This window comes from Apium graveolens, chromosome 9, assembly GCF_009905375.1.
Source record: "Apium graveolens cultivar Ventura chromosome 9, ASM990537v1, whole genome shotgun sequence".
In the NCBI taxonomy this organism is placed as follows: domain Eukaryota; kingdom Viridiplantae; phylum Streptophyta; class Magnoliopsida; order Apiales; family Apiaceae; genus Apium; species Apium graveolens.
Window position 1 is genome coordinate 96,631,841 of NC_133655.1, and position 24,989 is coordinate 96,656,829.

At 37.7% G+C, this 24,989-nt stretch overlaps 3 protein-coding genes across 3 annotated transcripts; 2 read left to right on the plus strand and 1 right to left on the minus strand.

The window, feature by feature from the left end:
• Positions 1 to 4,978: 4,978 nt before the first annotated feature.
• Positions 4,979 to 5,797, plus strand: LOC141683462 (uncharacterized). Its single transcript, XM_074488196.1, has 3 exons — positions 4,979 to 5,113; positions 5,208 to 5,265; positions 5,520 to 5,797. The coding sequence occupies exons 1-3, from the start codon at positions 5,026 to 5,028 to the stop codon at positions 5,677 to 5,679; spliced, it is 306 nt and encodes a 101-aa protein (XP_074344297.1). The 5' UTR covers positions 4,979 to 5,025; the 3' UTR covers positions 5,680 to 5,797.
• Positions 5,798 to 6,306: 509 nt separating this feature from the next.
• Positions 6,307 to 7,948, minus strand: LOC141682732 (uncharacterized). Its single transcript, XM_074487431.1, has 2 exons — positions 7,412 to 7,948; positions 6,307 to 6,864 (listed from the first exon to the last, which is right to left on the minus strand). Exons 1-2 carry the CDS (start codon positions 7,914 to 7,916, stop codon positions 6,491 to 6,493), a joined length of 879 nt encoding a protein of 292 aa, XP_074343532.1. The 5' UTR covers positions 7,917 to 7,948; the 3' UTR covers positions 6,307 to 6,490.
• A 4,125-nt stretch (positions 7,949 to 12,073) lies between these two features.
• Positions 12,074 to 13,455, plus strand: LOC141685421 (uncharacterized). The gene is made up of 3 exons (XM_074490523.1): positions 12,074 to 12,106; positions 12,391 to 13,035; positions 13,315 to 13,455. The coding sequence occupies exons 1-3, from the start codon at positions 12,074 to 12,076 to the stop codon at positions 13,453 to 13,455; spliced, it is 819 nt and encodes a 272-aa protein (XP_074346624.1).
• The last annotated feature ends 11,534 nt before the right edge of the window (positions 13,456 to 24,989 follow it).

The window sequence follows — 24,989 nt, forward strand, 5'->3', positions numbered from 1 at the left end:
TCAGTTAGCCTGAGCCCTACAGATTTTATTTGTCTTGCTAAGCGGTCCGGATCAAGTACGTTATGTTAGTTTTACCATAACCTAATGATCCGGACCACCAATGCAAGTCCAACCCGGAAAAACATTAACGATCCGGATCATGTTAACTACAAGCCATAAACCCGAATCCTAACACCAAACACCCAGATCCGGATCCAAAACAACCAAAAGTAACTTGAAAACCCCGAACCATACAACCCTACCCAGGAAAATACCCTAGATCCGGGTTATAACCCCACTACCCGGATCATATAGAAAGCCCTAACACACAAACAGTCAAATTGAGAATCAAAAAATAGATTGTACACTTTTTACATATATATACACTTATTCACATCAAGAACACGAAGAACAACATAGAAAACCCAGAAAAATCCAACCAAAAATAACCAAAATCGAACCAAATAAACCCCAAAATCTATAATTCTAACAACAAAAGTACAACACAAAGTCGATAAAACAGCATCCAACAACAAAAACAACCCAAAAACCAAACAAATCTTCCATTAATTCGAAGCATGCAAAACTCGAATGTAAAGATGCAAAAATTCGAGAGAGAAAGATCGAAGAACAAACCGAAAAATAAGGGAATGAAGATCTTACAAGTAATTGGAGATGCAGGGCCAAACAAACGAGGCACAACGGCAAAGATCCACCACGAGCACGGCACGCCACAGAAAAGCGAGAGAAAATGAAGAATATAACAAGTGACCGTTGGGTTCTCTTGGTGAATAATAAAAGAAAAAAGAAAAAAGGGTGCAGCCGCTTATAAGCGTGGGAGAGTAAAGAGCCCCTGCCACGTGACAGGCGGTGATTGGCCTAGGGAGCAGTTATAAAAAATAAAAAAACGAACAAATATACATACATGTATATATATGCACATTAAAAACTGCATTTACACCCCATAATGATTATGGGCCGGTTTTCTAGGGAGTAACTGCTGAAATTTAAAATTCATGGGAGGGAAAAATCTGAAAATCGTTACGAATCCCCGACTTTTCAGATTCCATAGCCCACTACCCGGACCAAAGGACCTAATCCGGATCAATGTGAACCGGGTATAGTTTTGGGAGCGGAAATTCTTCAAGGTCAATCCGAATCTTTATCTACTACTCTAGATACGGATTGGGGGGAAACCCGGGTGCAGAAATTTTTTCTAAAGCAGCCAAATTCTTCTACCTTAATCCGGATTGATATCTACTACACCAGATCCGGATTGGGGGGGGCAACCAGGGAGTAGAAATTTTATCTATAGCAGCAAAACCCTTCTACCTTAATCCGAATTGGTATCTACTACACCAGATCCGAATTGGGGGCAACCCGGTTGCAGAAAATTTTTCTAAAACAACCAAATTCTTCTATCTTAATCCGGATTGACATCTACTACACCAGATCCGGATTGGGGGGCAACCAGGGAGCAAAAATTTTATCTACAGCAGCAAAACCCTTCTACCTTAATCTGGATTGGTATCTACTACATCGAATCCGGATAGGGGGGCAACCCGGATGCAGAATTTTTTTCTAAAGCAGCCAAATTCTTCTACCTTAATCCAGATTGGGGGGCAACCAAGAAAGCAGAAATTTTTCTCCTAAAGCAACAGCTATGTGATACTACTCTACTCCCTCATCCAGAAAATCTGCATAAGGGAGTGGAGGGCAAATGATAGGGTATAAGCAACCTGGCTAGGGCCCAACCTGGATCTAAGGGGTATCAGGCTCAATTGATGAACCAAGAGCCCCTCACCCAACACAATCAAGTGGAGAGACCAGTCCCAGGGCCAACCTATGACCTGGATCATCTCCCAACCCGGATCCGGCCCGGGACCTGGATCACCTGTCTACCAGGGTCCAGCCCATGACCCGGATCATCTGCCTACCTGGATCCAACCCAGGACCAAGGTCACCATGAGGGAGGTCCCAGCAAGCACATGCACATTCCATGACCCGCCAAGGAAGGGTACGTGGGCACGTGACGACGACAGCTATCAACAACCAACATATCAGACAAACACGGCGCGTGTCAGAAGGCCGTTAGGACACCCTGGAGGTGGTCCTCCCCTGGACACGTGTAGGCAACCCACCCAAGTCAGGCATCCTCCGCCCCCAAGAACCAATGGCCCTGATCTAGAGGTAAAAACCCCTAAACCCTACCTTTGGGCTATATATACCCCCAAAGATGAAGGGTTTAGGGGTTAGAAAAAATACTTTCATTACACACTCATATACTCAGCCTATACACACACAGCAACCTTAGTCCTCTATATTCATCTTCCCCAACCAGCTTCTTATTCTTACACCGGAGGCGCCGCGGAGACAAAACCCCCCTCCGGTGTTGTTTTGCAGGCGCCCAACAGCAACTACACCTTATTTACACTCAGAAGGTCCAGGAACGGCGTCGGACATCAACTACACCTTATTTACACTCAGAAGGTCCAGGAACGGCGTCGGACGGAGTCACCCCGCTCACCGGAGTTATCATGACTTATGGCTCTTTGAAATTTGAATGATTGAACAAGAGCAAGGTGAAAATATAAAAGCTACTTTATCAAAAGTAAAAAGGTGTTGGGTGAAAAACCAATCAGAAAGATTGGCAAATGTTAGTGCATGTTTGGCGTTTGTTAATTGAAAAGTACATTGTAACTTATAAATTATTTAGGTGTTTTGATATTCTTACGTATAAATTACTTATAAGTTCGTTAAATTCGTTAAAGTATTTAGTAAATAATAATTTATAAATTACCATTTTCTAAAAAAAATAAAAAAATTAAAATAATAATTAAATAAATGAATAGAAAATTCAAAAAGACAAAACTTATATTATAAGTTGACGATGTGTTTGATAAATTATAACTTATATTATATTATATACATATTCAATTTTTTTCTACATTGTAATCAAATAATTTTAGAAATTACGAAAATACTACTTTTTATGTTTGTTTACAATTTTACTATATTTTGATTTTTTTTGTAGATATACGATATGTAACAAAAAACAACTAGATGTGCAACTTTTTTTACAATTTTCGAAAAATTATTGAAGTTCTTTTTGCATTCGAGTTGGCACGTGGTTTCATTTAAATTTGCATCTGATTGCATTTAGTTGCAAAATTTTACTTTTGTACACGTAATTTTAAACCATTTAACTATGTATTTTAAATTCATTTAAAATTATTACTATTTTATATGATTTATTTAAACTCAAGTTCATCATATATCATCCACAATAGAAAGGCAACATATTTGTTAGTAACATGTAAAAGAGGAACACTATGCCCATTTTCAAATATTGCCCGAATATTGTTCATAAGTTGAAAACCACTTTTTGCTAAGAATGAAAATGAAAAGTGAAATATATCGGTGGATGCCCCTTTTCAAATATTACCCGAACAATGTTCATAAGTTGAAAACTAATTTTTACTCCCAAAAACTAATTGGAACGTGTTCCCAAACATCTCAGGTACACATTTTTATAACCGGCAATCATTCATTTGTAATAATATTTTAATGATAGATTTGATATTGATAAATTTTAATACTTAAAATATATCACTATTTTAATTTTTAGTTATATAGAAATAATTCCTAAAAAATGACGGAATCCATTATTGTAAATCAGCTTAATGGTTAAACACTTGAGAAGGAGTGTCAGTTTTACCAACTTTTAAAACACCAACCTTGTTCATGAATCATGTGTATGCTACTTTGTTATTTATGATCCCATGTGCCAGTCTCCCCTTTTAATTGTAGTGGATCACTTTGCAATGTGCATAAAAAATAGAAACACCAGGACATGTCCTGCCTCCAGTTTAAACAATGAGAATGTCCCATCCCCCTCTTTTCTTTTTGAAACGAGGTAATTATAATTTGTACTTTTCAATTTTGGTTAAAAATAAGTATGTAATAAAAAATTGGTGAAAGAAAATTATGCCCCATAATTTATATTTAAGCATTTAGTATGTGAGAGAATCATTTAATTGAAGAGGGTAAAATTGGAACTTAGCAAAAAAATATTTAAAATAAATTATATTTTTTGAAATAATATTAAAAATTGAATTTTGATACAAAATAGTAAATTTAATTTTTTTAAAATAATACTAAAATTTTAGTTTCGATTTTCATTATATAGTAATAGTGTCAATATTTTATAATTCTTCTAAAAAAATTTAACAATTAATTTTAATTACATACTTAAATTTATTTTCGTAGAGTTATAAAATTTTGAAATTAATACTATAAAATGAAATTCAAAACTGAAATTAATAGTATGATTTGAAATTTGATAATTTATTATTTTATAGTTGGTTTAAGGAAAATTCAAAATTTTATATTATTCGAAAAATATGAAATTGATTATATTGAAATTTCAGTTTTGCCCCGTCTAATTCAATAAATTATGAAAAGGGGCGAATAATGAAATGTCCAAATTTAAGTTAAAGGTACAATTTATTTTTATCAAACTTGTGATACACATTTATTTTTGAACAAAAGTTAGAGTGTATAAATTGTAATTTGCTCTTTTAAAATTTACAATTATTACATGGATGTAGACCTGAAATTCAAAGCTAACTCATATATTAAATGATATATTATGATTCTGAAATTACAGTAATATATTAATCTGAACGCAAATATAATTCATTTTGATGATGTTTAATTTTTTTAATTTAAATTATTATTACGAAAATAAAGGCAAAGATATAGGATTATCATCGCTAAATATAAAAGCATGATAAGACTCCGAAATATTATTGGGGCCAATACTGATTAGTAATGAAATTTTAAAAATTATACTAGCAAAGTTATAAAGCTGAAGCCCGAGAGTAATTTGGGCTTGAATTAGAATTTTTGCTTGGGCCTGATGCTTATCGTCTAAACAAACCTAACAATAGATTCATTAGGGTTCTGGTTGCGAGAAAACAAAACCCTTGATTAACAAACCGCATTCATTAATTTTAATTCTGTTTTGTTTGTGTGTGATTTGGAATGGCGAAGAACAGGAAAAAGAACAAGGATAAAAATAATGGTCCCACGTCTATGGATATTATTATTACCCCTCCAGTTGTACCTCAAGGTTGCCTATACATAAATACATGTATTTAAAAATATTGTCAAATTTATTTTATTTTTCTGAAACAATTTCATACTGGTATTTTTATGATTTTCAGCTATGGATACATCAGAAACTGTAGCTGACAATCAATCGCATTATGATATTTCCATCAGGTCAGCCCTCAGTCCATCTAATCTAAGGCTTTGTTTTGTTGTGCAATTATTTATTTTAAAAAAAAATTCCCTAGAGAGTGCATGTAGTGATGTAGCTGTAACTTGAGTATCAAGCATAATTTACGAAATTTATGCTGCATCTTGATGGTTTATGTTATTGTTACAATATAATAAGTTAAAAGTAACATTTTCTAACAAATGATTAGCTTTCAGTTGATACTTATTCGTCTCAGTATGCAACGTTTTTAATCCAGAAAAATTAACAAAGGGGTACAAATGAAAAGAAAGAAGAATGTCCGGAAGATGAAAGCCATAGCAAGAGCTGTTGCTAAAACTGAGAAGAAAGCTACTAAAATTTTGAAATTACAAAGCAAGACACGGCGAATTCAATCTGCCAAAAAGCTATATGACTGAGTGAGTTCGGAATTTATTTCTTGACAACCTCTTTACTCATTGAATTCAGAACACAAATTTGGTTTGTATCTTTAACATTTTTAAGAGCAGTGTGTTTGTAACTTGAGCTATTTGATGATGCCTGCAGAGAATTGGATACACACTATGCAGTACAACTTAGTTATATATCCAACTAGCCTCTGTTAAGATTAATTGAACAGGACAGGTCCCTATCAAATGTATGTCGTACCATAAGTTCCAAGGATAATAAGCATGAAAAGATGGAATTGCCCCGCCCCAATTACAAAAAAACAGTATTATACCTTTTCGTGGATAATAAGCGCGGATAGTAATGTTGCAACAGTCATTTTCTCCGAGACCCAAATTCTCAAATAAATTCTCTTTATAGTTATAAGATGTCTTTTTTACTGTAGAAAGAGAAAGACTTTACAAGAGGATGTAATGTTGTATCGCAAAGAGTTGACCGATAAAAAGGCTTGATACATTTGGAGTACGTTAAGGTTGGGTTCCTTCTAATTGTTTTCTATATCTACCATAATCCGAGTTTGACTCTCTAGCAACATAGACCATAAGTATAAAACGACTTAGTATTCCAATAGTGACCGCCTCATGGCGATATAATGCAGATAAATGTGACGAGTAGGTGTTATATCTTCCAACATATTACAATTCTTATATATGCAATTAATAATACTGTTATTAAACAATTATCATCCAAGTAAACTCTAATATCGGTATGCAAACGATTGATCTAATCCAGCTTGTGATACTCTTCTCTGTTGCACACTGCAAATTATTCAGAAAAGTATTTTTAATATGCACTGCTGTTGATCATCTCCACATACTGTCTCAGTGACTCCTTTCTCTGTAGTCTCATATCCTCTTTAAACCTACTAATAAACGCTTCAACTCGCTTGTTCAACTCGTCCTGGCCTGGAGATGGATCTCTTTTAAGTTTGCCCGAGCTGGGTGATCCTGCCAGTGTCCTTGATATGTTATTCCGGTTGGTTCCCTGTTGCCGGCTAAATGTCTCAGATGTGATCATCTTGTGACTATTTTGCAAGTTTCCACCGCCAGTGTGTTGGTGAGTAATTGGCATTGGACGGCCATCTGTAATGGCCTTCCAAGTACTCTCCAGTGTCTCTAATTCCTGCTCGGGCTTTGGAACTCCCAATTTCTTTTTCCCTGAAAAAGAAAAAAGTATTGAAAACCACTTCCAACATTACTTCTTGTACTAGTAGTTTTTGGACTTGAATACGTACGAGTTTCTCTTCTAAGCATAAAACTTAGTTATCAAGTATTTTTTATGCAACTTTATATGCTTAGTTACTGACTAGAGTTAAGTAACGTTTCTGATATGAGACTCAAGTAATTAGTAGTAGTTCAAATGTCATCCTTAGATCATGAAAATGTATTATTTAGATATTAAATATTTATACTATAGTAATTTTGTCTACATGCTTAAAATTAGTTTACTTAGCAAAAAAAAATACTTAAAATTAATTTACAAATTACACGAAAGTGGTTTGCCTTTTGACCAATTCAGGGGACAGAGATGTTTCCTTGGACAAACATTCATCAGAAAAGAAATAAAACTCGTCTTTATATAGATATATGGCAAGGATAGACTTCTTCATTTCTATGTCTTTCATAACCCCGCTTGTTTTTCATAAATTTACTACAATTAATATATAGGGTAATATATAATCTTGATTGTAGTAGTAGCACGCACCTTGAGTGTTTGCTTCCACAACTTTTGGGTGAACGAATCTAGCTGAACCCTGAAACTTCCATGGCTCAAAATATGCACTCTCCTTAGTTCCGTCATCAGAGTAACTTATATTAGCATTATTAGAATAATCAAGCTGTAGATTATTAGCAAGTACTGTAGTCTTAGGCTTTAGCGTAGGAACACAATGGTTTCCATTTTCATACAATTCATTCGAAACTTCCATACCCTCAATCTCTGTTAAAGACTCTAGCTGCATTACGTCTGCCAACTTGCTCTGCTCTTCACGGTCATAGTTATTTTCTGATGGGAATTTTTTGATTGGCTTGGAGTGACCGTGATGTTGTTGCAGTTTTGAGGAGATGAAGATGGTGATGATGATAAAATTTATAATGAGATAGAGATACAGAGGCTGAAGCCAAGAGGACACAAGGCTCGAAATAAGTGGAACTTGGGAGAGTGTAACATATGTTGTAAGCTGCGTAAAAAATGTCACCATAAGCACCATGAACAAAACAGATATCGCACTTATAACCAATCTAACTGATACTTTCATGGCTTCACTTGCTTTCAAATTATACAAAAACTATAGATTGCTTTTAATATATGATAAGTAGAAATGATGTTTGAAGGATGTGCGAGGGCGCTAGGTGGTATGTGTATACAATTTTATATGCGACTAGACTATATATATTGATGACTTTGGTACGGATAGTTTCTGATTTACTACTCACAATTATCAGCGGTTGCGTGGATTTCATAGAGATCCATCTGTTAACTGTTCAGACACTGAGACCAGATAGATTAGGCCAAATCTCAAACAAGTCAATACATGAATAAATGATTTCTGTAAGCACGATTAAGATAGTTTTGTGGAACAAACAAACTCTCTAGGCTTGGTAATACTTTCATTATGCCATGATGGAACTCATCTTAACTTAATTATAATGATACTTGTTGAACCCTGGACCAGAAGGGAAGACCCAGGAAGGCTTAATTCTAATAAATTATGTAACATTTTATGTAAAGGCCTAAGAGGCCCATTTGTAAAGAAGAGCCCATTTGGGACTCCCTATAAATATAAAGCCACAATATCATTTTAAGAGGTTGGCTAATTGAATAAAGAAAGTATCCCCTTAAAAATTAGTCTTAGATAATAAATAATATACGAGGCTTATCATTTGACGCTCGAAGGAGTTTTATTCTGAAGATCCAACCAAGAGATGATTGTAGAAGAGATTGATCCGACAACAGCCGGACCAACTCATGTAAAGGAACATATGGTAGAGATTTCCACCGTTCCAAAAGGCCACGGCGATCATGCGCCGCCTAAACAACCGACGCTACAGCCGAAGTGTTTATTCCCCCACCGGATGGAGCCTCTCATGATCAGCCACTAAACTTAACCAGCACAAAACAACAAGACAAGAAAAGAAAGTTCAAATCAGACCGGCGACTAAGGATTCAAACATCCAAGGGTAAAAAGGTGATTTCTAGTGACATGCGACTTCACCTTGAAAAGGTCGAGAGGTTAAAGGCTCAAAACACTGAAGATCCGGGAGATTTATCTTACTCCGATGAGGAACTTAAACTTCTGGAAAGGGAGACTCGGCTTCTCCAAGCCAAGCTCGAACAACAGCGCGAAATTCATGCCTTCGCCGAGAGCTCCAGCAAACTACGATAGAGAACCAAGGGCCAGGGGGTGAGCTTTATGACGAAGATGATGACGCCGAATATTAGTATGAACCATCATCAGAATCGACGTACTCACTGCCGCACGAGCGTCGATAGCGCACAGTGTCATCTACCGACGTCTCTCAATGAACCGAGTCCACAGAATCTATCTCCCACGAAGAATTTGCGAAAATGCAAGAGGAAATAGCTCAGATGCGTACCATGATGTGCAATCAGTCGGGGTTCGAGGCTGTTAGTGAGAGTCCTATAACATTGGTCCTTGAGAAAGCACGCATTGACAGAATATTGAAAACACATGCCCTCGATCATTTCGATGGGTCGTCTGATCCTTGGCATTCCCCAAGACCTTCGACAGCCACATGGCCTTTGGTCACTCAGAAATTGCTCGATGCCAATTTTTCTCCGCTTGTTTACAGGGAACTGCCCTCCGATGGTACATCAACTTACCCCCACGTTCTATTGATTATTGGGCAACTTTGAAGTCAAAATTTCAAGCCCTTTTCTCAAATAATTGTAAAGGAATCAAGGTTACTGCCTCTCTTATAACAATGCATCAAAGATCCAATGAAAGTCTCTGAAGCTTTCTCACCCGCTTTCGGGAAGAGATTGTAGAAATCCCCAACCTTATAGAATAGATGGCGGTGAACTTTCTCACCGTAGGAATTAACAAATCGATACACGGTCTCCTTTTAGAAGAAATATTTGGGAAAAGACCAAAAAATCTCCAAACCGCATTCCAAATCATCGAACATCGTATGATGCTACAGGAGGCGGTCAGTTGTATTCAGTCACCGCGACGCTCGTCGAGGTATGAACGTCGCCGAAGTTATAGCCCACGGTCTCCAAGAAATGACAGACCTCGAGAATACCTATGTCCCACAAGGAAAGTAGAAAATGACATGCGACAAGATAATGACATTCCACCATGCGAAAGGCGCGAAAGAGAATGACAACCTTGCCCCAAAAATAAAAGAGAATTCACTAAGCAAAATGCTGAAAAAACAACCATACTAGCTTTGTTGAAAACCGAACCAGATTATCGGCCCCCGAGGCCAATAAAACCAAGTCGACCTCCAAGTTCCCGATATTGCGATTATCATGAAGATACAGGCCACACAACAGAACAATGTTTCCAATTAAGCAACCTCATTGAAAGCAAGATTCGCTGAGGACAACTTGTCCATTATGGGCAACACGACGAGTCACATCACCGAGATTATAGAGTCGATGAAGTTCGTGTTATTGACGTCATTTTCGGCGGGGTAGCAGTAGGAGGTCTCTCCAACAACGCCCGCAAAAACTATGAACAATGTTTCCAATTAAGCAACCTCATTGAAAGCAAGATTCACCGAGGACAACTTATCCATTATGTGCAACACGATGAGTCACATCACCGAGATTATAGAGTCGATGACGATCGTGTTATTGGCGTCATTTTCGGAGGGGTAGTAGCAAGCGGTCTCTCCAACAACGCCCGCAAAAACTATGCAAGAGAGGTATTCAATATCAATCCATCAACTGTGAAACGTCCACGGACAAATCCATCCCCCATCATTTCTTTCTCCGACGACGACTATCGTCCTGGCCTCATCGAGGGACACCAAGACGCCTTAGTCATCACCACAAGGGTAGGAAATAATAGTGTCAAGAAAATTCTCGTCGACAATGGAAGTTCTGTTGACGTGTTATATCACCATGTTTTTGCAAGAATGGACCTCGGTGATCGGAGACTTGAAAACTCTCGCACTCCATTGTATGGCTTTACCGGAAATGAGGTCCATGTTGTAGGAACCGTCGACATGCCAGTGCTCTTTAGTTCACCCCGTGCCAAATATGGAAAATGATAAAATTTCATGTAATCAACGCTTTTTCCAGTTTAGGTGACTGACAGGTTACTGGAGGTCGTATTCATTGAACCGGTACAATTCCCCACATGGATCTCGAATATGTTCTTGGTCAAGAAAAGTAATGAAAAGTGGAGAATGTGTATCGATTACTCGGATGTGTATAGGGCTTGCCCCAAAGATTTCTACCCTCTGCCGAATATTGATCAGCTCATTGATGCGACAGCGGGAAATGAACTCCTATTATTCATGGATGTTTTCTCAGGGTACAATCAGATTAAGATGGATTCTCAAGATTGGAAACAAATTGTATTCATCACGCACAAAGGGGTCTTTGGATACCGAGTAATGCCTTTCGGCTTAATCAACGCAGGGGCCACATTCCAACAGATGATGGATAGGATATTTGCCTCACAGATCGGGAGAAATATGATGATCTACGTCGATGACATGATTACAAAATTAAAAATTTCCTCTGACCATATGTCTGACCTCTGTGAAACATTTGAGAACGCGAGAAGCAACAATATGCGTCTAAACCCAACCAAATGCTCATTCGGTCTCACCGCGGGTAAATTTCTCGGATTTTTAGTCACACAAAGAGGTATCGAAGCAGATCCTTCGCAGATAAAAGCAATCTTAGAAATGGAGAAACCAAGGTCCGTTAAAGATTTACAAAAACTAAAAGGCTGTATTGCCGCACTCCGAAGGTTTATTCCCCAGTCGTCAAAAAGATGCATCCTATTTTTCTCCGCAATGAAAAAAGCTTCCAAATTCTCGCGTTTTGAGTGGAACGATGACTGTGAAAAAAGTTTCTCTGAGCTAAAAACATTCTTAACAAATCCTCCCATCCTAACTCGGCCTATACCAGGAGAACCATTGCGGGTTTATCTCTCAGCTTCCGATGAAACCATCACGGCAGTTTTAGTTCGACTCGACGAAGGAAAAAAGTCCCGATATACTACATTAGCCATTCATTACGAGATGCAGAAACTAGATACCCATAGGTCGAGAAATTAGCTACGCACTGGTCATCACCAGCCGAAAATTGCGACACTACTTCCAGGAGAGGGAAATTCAGATACTCACGAATCAACCTCTCAAGAAAATCCTGTATAAGCCCGACATGACGGGCAGACTCGCCGATTGGACCATTGAGGTGAGCCAATTCTATATTAAATATAAACCTCGAAGGCAATTAAAGCTCAGGTTCTCTCAGACTTTATTGCAAAGTGTCAATTCAAAGCCAAAGCTCCCAAACTAGAAGAAGGCCAGTTAAGGTCATGGCCGTTGTTCGTCGATGGATCCTCGACTGCCGACTCAGGTGGAGTCGGAATAATCCTAATCAGCCGAGAAGGATTCAAAATCCAACAGGCCCTCAAGTTTGAGTTCACAGCTATAAACAGTATGGCTGGATACGAGGCTTTGATCGCCGGCTTATAGTTGGCAGCGGACCTCGAGGCTGAAGTTATTGACATATTCGGAGATTCTCAACTAGTAGCAAAGCAAATAAGCGGAGAGTTCAAAATATACAATGAGAGAATGGCTCGGTACCTTGCGCAGGCGCAAGATCTGCTTAAAAAATTCCCTTCATGGAAGCTCTCAAATGTGAATAAAGAGGAAAATCAATGGGCATACTCCCTTGCCAAATTTGCATCCTCCAATCTACCCGTCAATCTCGACCCAATATATGTCGTTGTCCTGACATCTCCAGCCATCGATGAACTGTCCATTAATCAGATTCAGAATAGCTTTGATTGGCGAAGACCATTCCTCAATTATATCCTCGAGAACAAACTCTCCGAGGGAAAGAACGAGGCATGTTCAGTCATATTTAAGGCAAGAAACTACCGTGTTATTGGCTCATCGCTGTATCGACGTGCCTTATCTGAACCACTACTTCGCTGCTTGAGTTCGAAGGAAGCTCATCAAGTGATTATCGAGGTACACACTGGCATTTGCGGCGAACACCTCGGAGGAAAGAATCTGGCTCTTAAAATCATCAGACAGGGACTATACTGGCCCACAATCCGCAAAGACTGTGAGGAATATGTTAGAAATTGTCAAACATGTCAGCTACATGGGAATGTAAGCCATCGACCCACGACTAAGCTCAAATCGATACTCGCCCCGTGCCCCTTTTACCAGTGGGGGATAGATATCGTAGGGCCCTTTCCAAAATCCAAAAATCAGTGCCAATATATAGTGATCGTGGTGGATTACGCAACCAAATGGGTTGAGGCGAAGCCCCTTTCTAAGATCAGAGAGAAAGAGATGATCGAGTTATTTATGGAATATATTGTATTTCGGTTTGGAGTCCCAAGAATTTTATTTTCCAATAATGGCATGTAATTTGTGGGTGCTCAGTTTGAGAAAGCCCTAGAGGACCTGAAAATCCAACACATCAAGGCCTCATTCGCACACCCACAGGCCAATGGGCTCGCAGAAGTAAATAATAGAACCATTCTACAAGGCCAAAAGAAAAGAATTAAAGAAATCCCCCGTTGATGGGTTGATGAACTCCCGAATGTGTTATGATCCTACAGGACGACACCTTGTAGCGCAACAGTTGAAACTCTATTCCGCCTCACATATGGCGTCGATGCTGTCCTATATGTCGAAGTAAGCCTAATCTTCCCACGGGTCGAGATATTCGATCCTTCACTCTCTCTCGAGGGCATTCTCTTTCATAATGACTTACTCGAGGAAACAAGAGAAGAGTCTCGGCTCCGGATGATCGCATAACAGGAAAAGACGACAAAATACTTCAACAAAAAAGTCAAAGCCAAGAACCTTAAAGTCAACGACCTCGTGCTTCGAGACTCTGCTGCATCGCAGCCCATAGTATCATGAAAGTTCAAACTGACATGGGAAGGCCCGTATCGGGTGTCGAAGGTGGTTAGCGCGGGGACTTACGAGCTCGCATATCTCGATGGCCGATCAATTAAAAATGCCTGAAATGACTTTCATCTCAAGAAATTTTATCAGTAATTTGCTTTTGTCTGTAATATTCGAAGCCTGAAGACAATGATTAATCCTTGATGTAATGAGGGTCGTTATTAGATCCCCATCGAGGGATCTTTTAATTTATGACAATTCAAGCCTTTGAAACATCTCTTATTTTTCAAGTGAAGTTATGTATCCTATCCAAGTAAAGGGCCAATTACTATGGAAAACTCAACTTCATAGCGACTATCAAATTTGACAAATACTCGTTGTGATTGCGAATAATTCTGCATGTTCAATAATACATAAAACCTCCCAAATCATCCGAACACAACTTAACTATTACGATCAAAAGTTTCAGGATAACGTAAAAATTAGCAAGAGTTTCCACAACAATCACGTCGCGGCATGACATATCCCTCTACAAAACTGTGGAAAATCGCCTATAGACACAACTACAAAAGAAAAAAGCTAAACACAACGAAAACGCAACAAAGCAAATAGGTAGAGATAAAAACTTTCTTATAATATCAAGTAAAACACACTAAGAAGAAACCTTGTCTATTATAGAAAATTTAACCTTATGGTAAGAACATGAAGCAGTACAACTAATATAAACATTACACCACAATATAACACACTTCTCGAAAAGTTACGGAAATTATTATAAGATAACATAATCAGTTCAAATTTATTGAAATAGAACATATATTTCAAATTTCGGACGTCAAAATGACTCATAAAAACAACGTCAGACATCATCCATCAACAGAAAATCAAAGTACGAAAAAACACGAAAACCACAATCCAAAGGACACCAGACGAAACTTAAAATTTTACATCAATCACGGGGCATACCCCGCCTTCAGAGTCCACCAGTTTGATCGTCAGGGCGCAAAGCCGCGAAATCACAAAGATAATCTTTGAAGGCATGACCCTCGATATTAAATCCAGCACTCTCCATACGACGGACACACCGACCATAACCATCGCCCAATGCGTCCGCGATATCCTCTATCGCCTTCTGCACGTTCGACTTCAACTTCCCATTTTCTTCAACAATTAACTTATATGACTCGTTCATGCCATCAACTTGACGCTTTAGACCCTCGCACCTTATTTTCTCGGCAACCCTATCCTTCTTCACTGCGAGCAACTTACCCTCGAGCTCTTGAACCCTTGTCAAAAGTGAACTTCCAGCATCATCTTTCTCTTTTAATTGCTTTAGCAAATCAGAATTTCTAGTAGCTAAGTCCCCTGCACGTTTCTCAGCCTCATTTTGACTCGCAATGAGCCTCTTCCTCTCCTCCTTAAGACTTTTGATATCGGCCTCTAACTTCAATCGACCTTCGCCCTCAGCATCTGCTTTGAACTACTCGAGAATATGAGCAAAGTCCGCAAGAAACTAATAGTCAAATGAAAGAAAGAGCATAAGCTACAAGAAAAAACTACAATAATTTCTGATATAAATTACTCTCACCCGGACAGCTCGACATTTACAATGGTCAACTAACTTGTCTCGCCTTCGACCCTCGTAAGCCACATGCGCTTGAGGGAGGTTGAAAATCTTAAATGCTCGCAAAGGCACGGTCGCGCTCCCAGTCCAGCGCTCTAACGACTTAATCTCTACACGAACCGCCTCTTAACGAATCTGAGGATTAACTGTGTTAGTCATCAAAACCCGGTTGCTAACCAAAGTTAAAGTCTTGTTAACGCATTCAGCAACCTCATTCACACCAGCAGTATCGCCCTGATCCACTTTGAGGAGATGTCTTTTGTGAGGGATAACCCCCGCGGGATCATCGGGAACAACCGCCTTCTTTGGCTCCTCAACAATCTTTTCCCCTTGCTCATTTAGAAGCTCTATGGACACTGAATGATTAACCATTGAAGGCCCGACCCTCGCAGAATCAATTGTGCCTGAAGATGCCCTCTGAACCAAAAGCAACATTGCCTTGTCCATATCAGCTCAAACGCCACTATTTAAAACTTCCTTCAAGGTATATCCCACCATTGAAAAGAGAAAAATTAAAGGCTTCAAAACAGCACAATAATAATAATAACAAATGAAGATAAATGATTGAATGACAAATAATACAAAAATAGATAAGTGAAAATATAAACAATCATTCAAAAATATAAGCCTTACGATTATGCTCCTCCAAAAACTTTGAGTTTTTTTTAACTGCAAATGAGTATAAATAGACCTCGAGCCATGAAACCTATCTAAATAATCAGAATCATACTTATCCAAACCATTATGTTATTCGATAGTTACGCTACTAATCATTGGACACGGCTTAACAAACTCCAAATCGGGCCCACCTATGTATAACTACTTAGAGTGATAACCGGAGTTTGAAGACATGACACTAACTATCTTCATTCTCCTATGTCGAGTATCGAAATAAACCTTCCCCTCGTGGTACCGGACCCCATAAATAGAAAAGAATAACTTGACAGACAATATCCTATACTTATCATAACACAGAGCAATGAAGCCACTTCGCCGCGCAATCAAATTCGGGGCCATCTGATCAACGCCACATCATATCGCCTCATACATTACCAAAAAAATGGATGCATGGGTAATCAAAGGCCATAGTGAAACAAAATCAATGGAATGTCGTGCATTCCATATTCCAGCATCATCCAAACCCGATTAGTAGCCGATGGAATCCGACACCGATACCCATTACTAAAATCAACATAACTTTTTAACTTGCCCCACGGCGGTTCATGATTGACATAATGGCTAATATAATTAGGGCTAGTCTTATCGACGAACTCCTCACGACCAAAACACAAACTATCATCAACCACCTTCACCCTAAACGCCAAAGTACAGGGGCTCAAGGGAGGAGGAGGATGAGACACGCCCTCAGGATCCCCCGACAAAAGCTCATCTTCATTCATAAAGTCAAAAGACTTATACTGCTCCAAATCAGGAATCTCTAACCTATCTAAGTTTAACCAAGATTCTTCTCGGAGTTGCGATCAAAAATGGTTTGCACGGAAGAAGATGAACTATTGGCGGCCATGAATAGATAAACAATACTTTACAAAGAAGATTACAAACAAAAAACAAGTTTTTTACCCTAACCAGACCTTAAGTACCGACTAACTTTAAAAATAGAAGGAAAAGAAAACTTACAGGAACAGGAGAGGAGATTAAATGAACTCTAGAGGCAGCCGGCGAACTCCTTTTATTAAACAAGAAAGGAAACTGAATGGGAAATCAACTGAATGGGGACAGAAAAACAAAAACTGTAGAATATATACTTAAAAAAAGAAGAGAAAGTAAAAAAGAAAGTAAAAGTATAATAAAATGACTTGTCCCTACACCCCACACTTACCATTATTTATTTATTATTTTATTTTCTTTTATTTCTTTTTATTCTTCCTTATTACTTTCTATTGATGTACTAACCTTAATTATGATCACATTTTAACTCTTCATTGTCTTACATACAGGAAACAAAAATACACGAATAATGTAATAACCCCAATTTTTTGGAATTTTTGAAACACGGATGAATAGTAACTTTTGTTGATGATGCTGATTAAGCAAAATTATCAGACCACGCTATATAGGAGTACTGTTATGGAAATTCTAAGATCGTATTAGTATTCCATAAAGTAAATAAGTGTATGTAAAGATCGTCAGAATCCAAATTCGTACACTTTGATTTTTCCCGAAAATCCACCAAATACCGAAAGAATTGAGTATAAGGTAACATGATTAAAAGGATTTAATTCAAGGATTATAAGAGAGGATCATAAAAGGAATATAAAATATTAAGAAAGGTTTAGGGGAACCCAAGTAATAAGATCCCGGGTATGATCCCTCAAACAATAAACGAGAACGAAAGTTAAGCGAACCGTATAACAGATCAGCGGTCATTAGCCAAGTAATTAGGGGTTAATCAAAGAGGTTAATGGACGATGATGTCATCACACCAACAAGAGGAAGACAAGTGTAACAAGATGACATAAGCAGATGACATAAGCATGACCAAAAAGGGAAGGAAGTGTTGGTTGATTATAAACCACACAAAATTTACCATGGTTAAAAGGTTAATTAATCAAAACAAAACAAAACAACCAATCCAAGGCAAAACAAATCACAAAACACAAATTAGAAGTTGACTTTTGCTTTCCAAGAACAAAAGCTCTCGGCAAAACCAGAGCAGCAACTTCAAACTACCATATCTCCTTTAATACTCACTCAAATAGTATGTTCTATAGCTCTTTGGAAAGATATTGAGATGGCCTACAACTCTTGTTCACAAGTATCGTCCAAATAAGCATGGTTAGACCCTCGTTTTGACAGTTCTTTCAATCTAACTTTTAGAAACTTCAAAACCTAACTTTGTGTTCTTGATTTCTTTAGAAAGATCAAGCTTGTAGGAGGTTAGATTAAGGCTCCCTAAAGCTTCCTATCAACTTAACATCTACCAAGGAAGGTATCAACTTCAAACCCTAGCTTTGATTTTATGATTCCATTAAGTTTTATTGAAGTATTGTTAGTATTAAGGCTTGATCTTTGATTATAAGTAGTTTTGGTGGATTTGTATTGGTTTTGAATATATGGTCTTTGATTGGTTGGATAAATTGGTAAAATTTGGAGTTGGGGACTGAGTTTGTAGTATGATGGTTGAATATTGTTGTATTTGTGGTTGTGAGTGAATTGATGATAATTTAGAGTGTTAATTAAATAGGAAATCGCGTAAACATAAACGTCATAATGCCCGATTTTCCTTAACTGTCCTGTTCTTAACATCAGGACCCGTGTACTCACTGTTAGGTTTTGACCATTGCCATGATTAGATAGTTCATGTTACGAGCTTCGTTTTGATATGTGGTTCGCTTGAATCCGATGTACGGTTTAGGAGAAACGACCGTTTTAAGTAACGGCGTTTCGTGACCGAACTATTACCCCTCGCCTTACTTTGAAACCTTGGTTAAGGTCCTTAAATGACTAATTGGAGTATGAAACAATTATGTAAAGTGTATTAGGCAGTTGTTAGGGTACTCGCGAAAGAATCGCCTTAAAATTATTAATGGTTAATTTATTAAAAATGATGGAGCTAAGGGTACTCGAACGACTTATGTGATTCGTTAAGCGTAGAAGTGACCATAAGCGAACGTTAAGGTTCAATTGGTTAAAGTCTAGTTTCTTAAGAGACCGAGGTTTAATTCCGACTTATGTTGTTGTTCATAGGTTATCGGACCCACTCTAAGCTTAAGTCTATCCGGGAACACTCAGGCAAGTTTTCTACCCGTTATACTGTTGTTGTGATGTATATATGTATATGCATTATCTTGTGATAGATGCATGTTGGTTAATTAGCAAATCTTGCGATATATTGGAGCATGCTGATATGTTTTATATGCATGTCTGTTTCGTAATCTTGATATGTAATTGTTGATTCAATTGCTTATAATTGCATAATACCTATGCTAGAGATAAGCAGTAGTTGCGTATACCCTTAGTATAGGGGACCTAAAGGCGAACATTTTCTAAAACCGGGAGTCGATGTTCCCGAGTATATTATATATATATATATAAATATAGTTTTCAAAACTATTAATCGAATAAGGTTTATTCGATAACTTTATTTTTATTAATGAATATTACTTTGAATATTCATTCGAGGACTTATGACTCAGTTTATTTTATTTAATAAATATTACTTTGAATATTCATTCGAGGACTTATGACTCCGTTTATTTTATTTAATGAATATTACTTTGAATATTCATTCGAGGACTTATGACTCGGTTTATTTTATTTAATGAATATTACTTTGAATATTCATTCGAGGACTTATGACTCGGTTTATTTTATTTAATGAATATTACTTTGAATATTCATTCGAGTATAAGTTTTAAAACTTCTACTTCAATTATTCATTTCATAAATCCATAGGGACAAATTATAAAAAGATATCCAAAAAATGGGACGCCTCAATTTTTGCTCCATACCTCGTGTACCACTGCCTACGAGAATTATTTAGAAACCTAGTTTCATTGGTTTCAGCCCCGATTCACTTTCGGACGACCCCAAATAAATGCGAATGCAATTTCATAAATCCGTAGGGACAAATTATGAAAATATATCCAAAAAATGGGATGCCTCAATTTTTGCTCCATACCTCGTGTACCACTGCCTACGAGATTTATTTAGAAACATAGTTTCATTGGTTTCAGCCCCGATTCACTTTCGAAAGACCCCAAATAAATGCGAATGCAATTTCATAAATCCATAGGGACAAATTATGAAAAGATATCCAAAAAATGGGATGCCTCAATTTTTGCTCCATACCTCGTGTACCACTACCTACGAGAATTATTTAGAAACCTAGTTTCATTGGTTTCAGCCCCGATTCACTTTCGGACGATCCTAAATAAATGCGAATGCAATTTCATAAATCCATAGGGACAAATTATGAAAAGATATCCAAAAAATGGGACACCTCAATTTTTGCTCCATACCTCGTGTACCACTGCCTACGAGAATTATTTAGAAACCTAGTTTCATTGGTTTCAGCCCCGATTCACTTTCGGACGATCCTAAATAAATGCGAATGCAATTTCACAAATCCATAGGGACAAATTATAAAAAGATATCCAAAAAATGGAACGCCTCAATTTTTCCTCCATACCTCGTGTACCACTGCCTCCATACCCCATTTATTTGGGGTCGTCTGAAAGTGAATCGTATAAGTATATCTTTGATTATTTATTATTCATTTCAAGTATAAGTTTTAAAACTTCTACTTCAATTATTTTTATTAGGATTATCCTTATGGGAATATTATTTAAATAATAATATTCAGATATTTTCTAATATATCGGGACTGATTTATTTCATTAAATCAGCATTACTCCAAACATTCTCAAAAATGTTTTCGAGTCTTCAAAATGATTTTAAAAGTTAGGGCGGATCCCAAAACTCGTTTTCAAATTTAAGATCTTCCTTTTGAAGGGGACTTGAATACTCGCTCAAAAATCTAAGGGATCCGACCTTGTGGTGTATTTTATATTCGCAACGTGGTTGCTGTTTTGAGAAAACAATTTGATTACTTGCCCAATGTTTGGGAAGTAAGTCCACCTAATTGAGTCGGCATAAGCGACAGGCCGGGGTACGGTCTATGAAGGTGTAAGAGGCTGGGTGACAGTCCATCTATGCGTGAGTGGCCGGGTAACGGTCTAGCGTGAGGTCCTAATGCGGCCAGGGTGATGACCGGCGAGGAATTCATCCATCTACGGTAGAAAAGGTTACTTAATGGGTATCTTTGCCTGATCAGCAAGATATCAGGTTTATGCCAAAATTCTTTTCTTTCCAAATTTATTGGATATCACAACTCTGTTCATACTTTATATGATAGAGGTTTTCAGGAAATGTATGAGAGATATATATGGATATATATATCGGGACTTAATGAAGTATCTCGTAACTTCATTTCTTTTGAATGATATTTCAAAGATTGAATCTATTCAAATCTTATCTTGTAGTCTCATCTATGTGATGAACTTTTTAAACTGATTATACCTTGAACGGTGGTAGTTCAAGTAGTATTCGGAAAAGATATAAGTATATTGGAGTATCTTGTAACTTCATCTTTTAAACTTATATCTAGTAAATGATTATCTTATGCATATCAAAGATTTTTAGAAAAACGTTGAGACAAGGTTAGATATATGAGATCCCCTTGCAACGATATTTTTATACAGTTATAAACTGAAACTCTGTGTATATTATACATGTCAGAGGATTTCTAAGACTGTGAAAAGTATATATGTATATATATACTGAATATTTTGCGACTTGTCGCGTTAAGATATCAACTTGGTTCATTTCTTCTTGACCAAGACTTTCATGAGTACTATGATAATGCTCATATATTGTTAATTATTATACATATTATTTCGGTGGGCTTGTTGCTCACCCTTGCTTTCTTCTTTCATCACACAACAACAGATAGACAAGATGAACAAGACCAAGCTCCCAATTTGCGAGCGAATAGGAAACGTTCCGCAGTTTCCTGTAGGCGTTGATGCCGCTGTAGCTGAGGTAGAAATTACCAATAGGCTAGGCTTTCAACTTATGATGTATCATACTTAGTTGGTATTCATCTCTGAGACTATAACTTGTGGTGTGTGTGCGTGTATATTGTGGGGTCACAGTACGCAGTAGTTGGTTGTTTATTAAGGTTAAGTGTTATTAAGGGAAATGGAACTCGTGACAACCCGGATCTCCGACCCCGGATTTGGGGGTGTTACAGAAATGATATCAGAGCTAAGCGTTATAAACCTCAGAGATGATGTGACATTAAAATAATAAGTTCACTAAGATAATAAGAACTCTTGCCAACTTCATAGTTGGACTACCTAACGTAATACTGACAGTTAAAACCCTTATGGGAACCCTTATAAATATCGTGATAGAAGCGTAGTTCGTTATCGTATATGGTAGTGGGACTCCAAACCCTGAGGTTGAGGAGCAACAACGCGATGATGTTTTATTACTTATTGGAGATCAGATTATGGATCCGATAGAGCATCCTAACGCGGGACTGGATGATGTTTATATTGAGGATGTAGCGGTTGAGGATGTTGTCCTAGAAGGGATTGTTGCTGAGAAGAATCTCGTGGAGGATCTTGACAAGAATGAATAAAGGACCACTGAGGAATTGATGGCCATGGTTAGGAAAACTACCAGAGGTAGGATTGGCCGGTCACTACCGGAGGTTCGTTCAAGTTTGTAAAGATAGTAGCCCCTTTAACGCGGCTTACTCATAAGACTGAGAAGTTTGAATGGACAGAGAAATGCGAGAACAACTTTCAAGAACTGAAACAAAGATTGGTGACGGCCCCTGTGTTGGCATTGCCGGATGGAAAAAGGAGATTTTGTGAATTGTATTGACACTTCGCATAAGGAATTAGGGTGCTCTTATACAACACAACAAGGTAATCACGTACGCGTTAAGACAATTAAGGGAATATAAAATTCGATATCCCCACCCATGAGCTTGGGCTCGTGGCAATAGCTTTGCCCTAAAGATTGGAGGCACTACTTGTATGGAGAGAAGTGCGAGTTTTACACAAGCCATAAGTGCTCTAGTGCATTTTCACGCAGAAAGAGCTCAACATGCGCCAGAGGAGGTGGTTAGAGCTAATCAATAATTATGATTGGGAGATTCTTTATCATTCGGGGTAAGCCAATGTGGTGGCTGATGCCCTTAGTAAAAAGGAGAGACTCAAGATGATAATGTCTTTGGGAGAGTTTATAAGAGATTTTGAGAAAATGGAAATAGAAGTGAAGGTAACTGGAGCCGGTACCGAAAAGCTATTTGAGATTGCAATACAGCCTGAATTATTGGAAAAGAACATATTGTGCCAGAAAAAGTAATGAATGAAGGCAGAGAGCCAACAAATAGATAAGAGATTAATACCGAGAAAGATGATAAGGGAATAATGAGGTATTCCTACAGAATTTGGGTTCCAAATCTTCAAGAGCTTAAAGATGAGATCTTAGATGAAAGCTAGTTTGAGGAATAAGATTTATAGCAAACCCTGAACGTGATAGTCAGGGAGGTCGCCATCAAGATAGAAGGAACCCATAACATAATGAAGTGGAAAATGAGGATTTAAAATATGTAGGATGACCCCAATTATGGGGAGGAGGAGGGAACGTTCAGACTAAGGAAACAGAAGTCGAGTAAGGAAAGGAGACCCGAGACGGTACTCCTATATGACAATTTATGGACCTTTCTAGACAGAACTTAGACTATTATCCCCAACCACCACCCTGAGGAAACAGTGCGGTAGGAAATTCTTTCAGGACCTTTAAGTCGCTAAGCTCTCAGAGTTCCAAGGAACAGGTTGACCCAGTCGAGGCAAGAGCCTGGCTAAAGGAAATATAGGAATCATTTGAGATTCTAAATGATAGACGAATCACAAAAGACTATTTTTGTCACTTACCTTCCTAAGAGAGAGGCCACCCGCTGGTGAAAGACCAAGAAAGGCACGGAGCCAGAGGTTATGATAAACTGATTAAAGTTCAGTCAATTGTTTTCGAGAAAGTAATTCCCAAGATTATGGAGATACTGTAAAAGTTTTAGAGCCAGAACAAAGGCGGACGAGTATGATGAATTATGAATCTAAGTTATAAAAGTTGTCAAGATTCGTTCTGATGACAATAATCCCAGAACGACGTGATGTTTGAAGTCAATGAGTAGTGGGTTCATGAAATGATTGTAATAGAAAAGAAAATAAAAAGAAACTAAAGTGGAAAGGAATATAAAGACAATAGAGTTGAAGGAATGATAAGGGAGTTAGATATGAGGAAACCCTAAAGACTCGTAGCAATAGAAATAGAAAAGTAAGTAATCGTCAGGATGAGAGTGATTCACCATGAGTTAAAGCTGATGGATGAAGGCATGAAAGATACATATATTTTATCCCATTTAAGTTGGGATGATTCGAGAAAACCTTGAGATAGTCCGAAGGATAAACAAGGAGACGCGGATAGACTGAGGAGACAAGAAAGTAAGAAATTAGGAAAATTGGATGAAGGAAGTGACCTTCAAGAAAGTGAAGTGTAAGACCGGGGGCATGATACCCAGAAAAGGAGACGCCAAGTATGAAAGATATCCCAACATTGAGATGACTGTTGAGATAAACAACAAAAGTAAATAAGGATTTATTAAGAAGAAGTTCATGTTGAACACGACCAATATCTTCTAGAACATCCCTGTTATCATTACCAAATCAGGCAAGAAAAGTGGATAACCGTTGTTATCTTTTGGAGGCCATATGGATTGAACTTATTTTGAATAAGGATGTTATCGTGAAATTGGGATAGACTATCGAGGTGGGAATGATTGAATAAGATAATCTATCAAGGATATATGACTTGATTTATCCATGGAAGGATGCAAGTACCATTTTAAAGGTGGAATTGAGGATATAACTTCGATAACTTGAGATGAACCCTAGGGGAATGCATAAAGGTTGGCATTTCACCCTTAATAGGAATATTATGAGTTTGGGTAGTATGGAATGAAGGACTAAAGTAACAACAACCT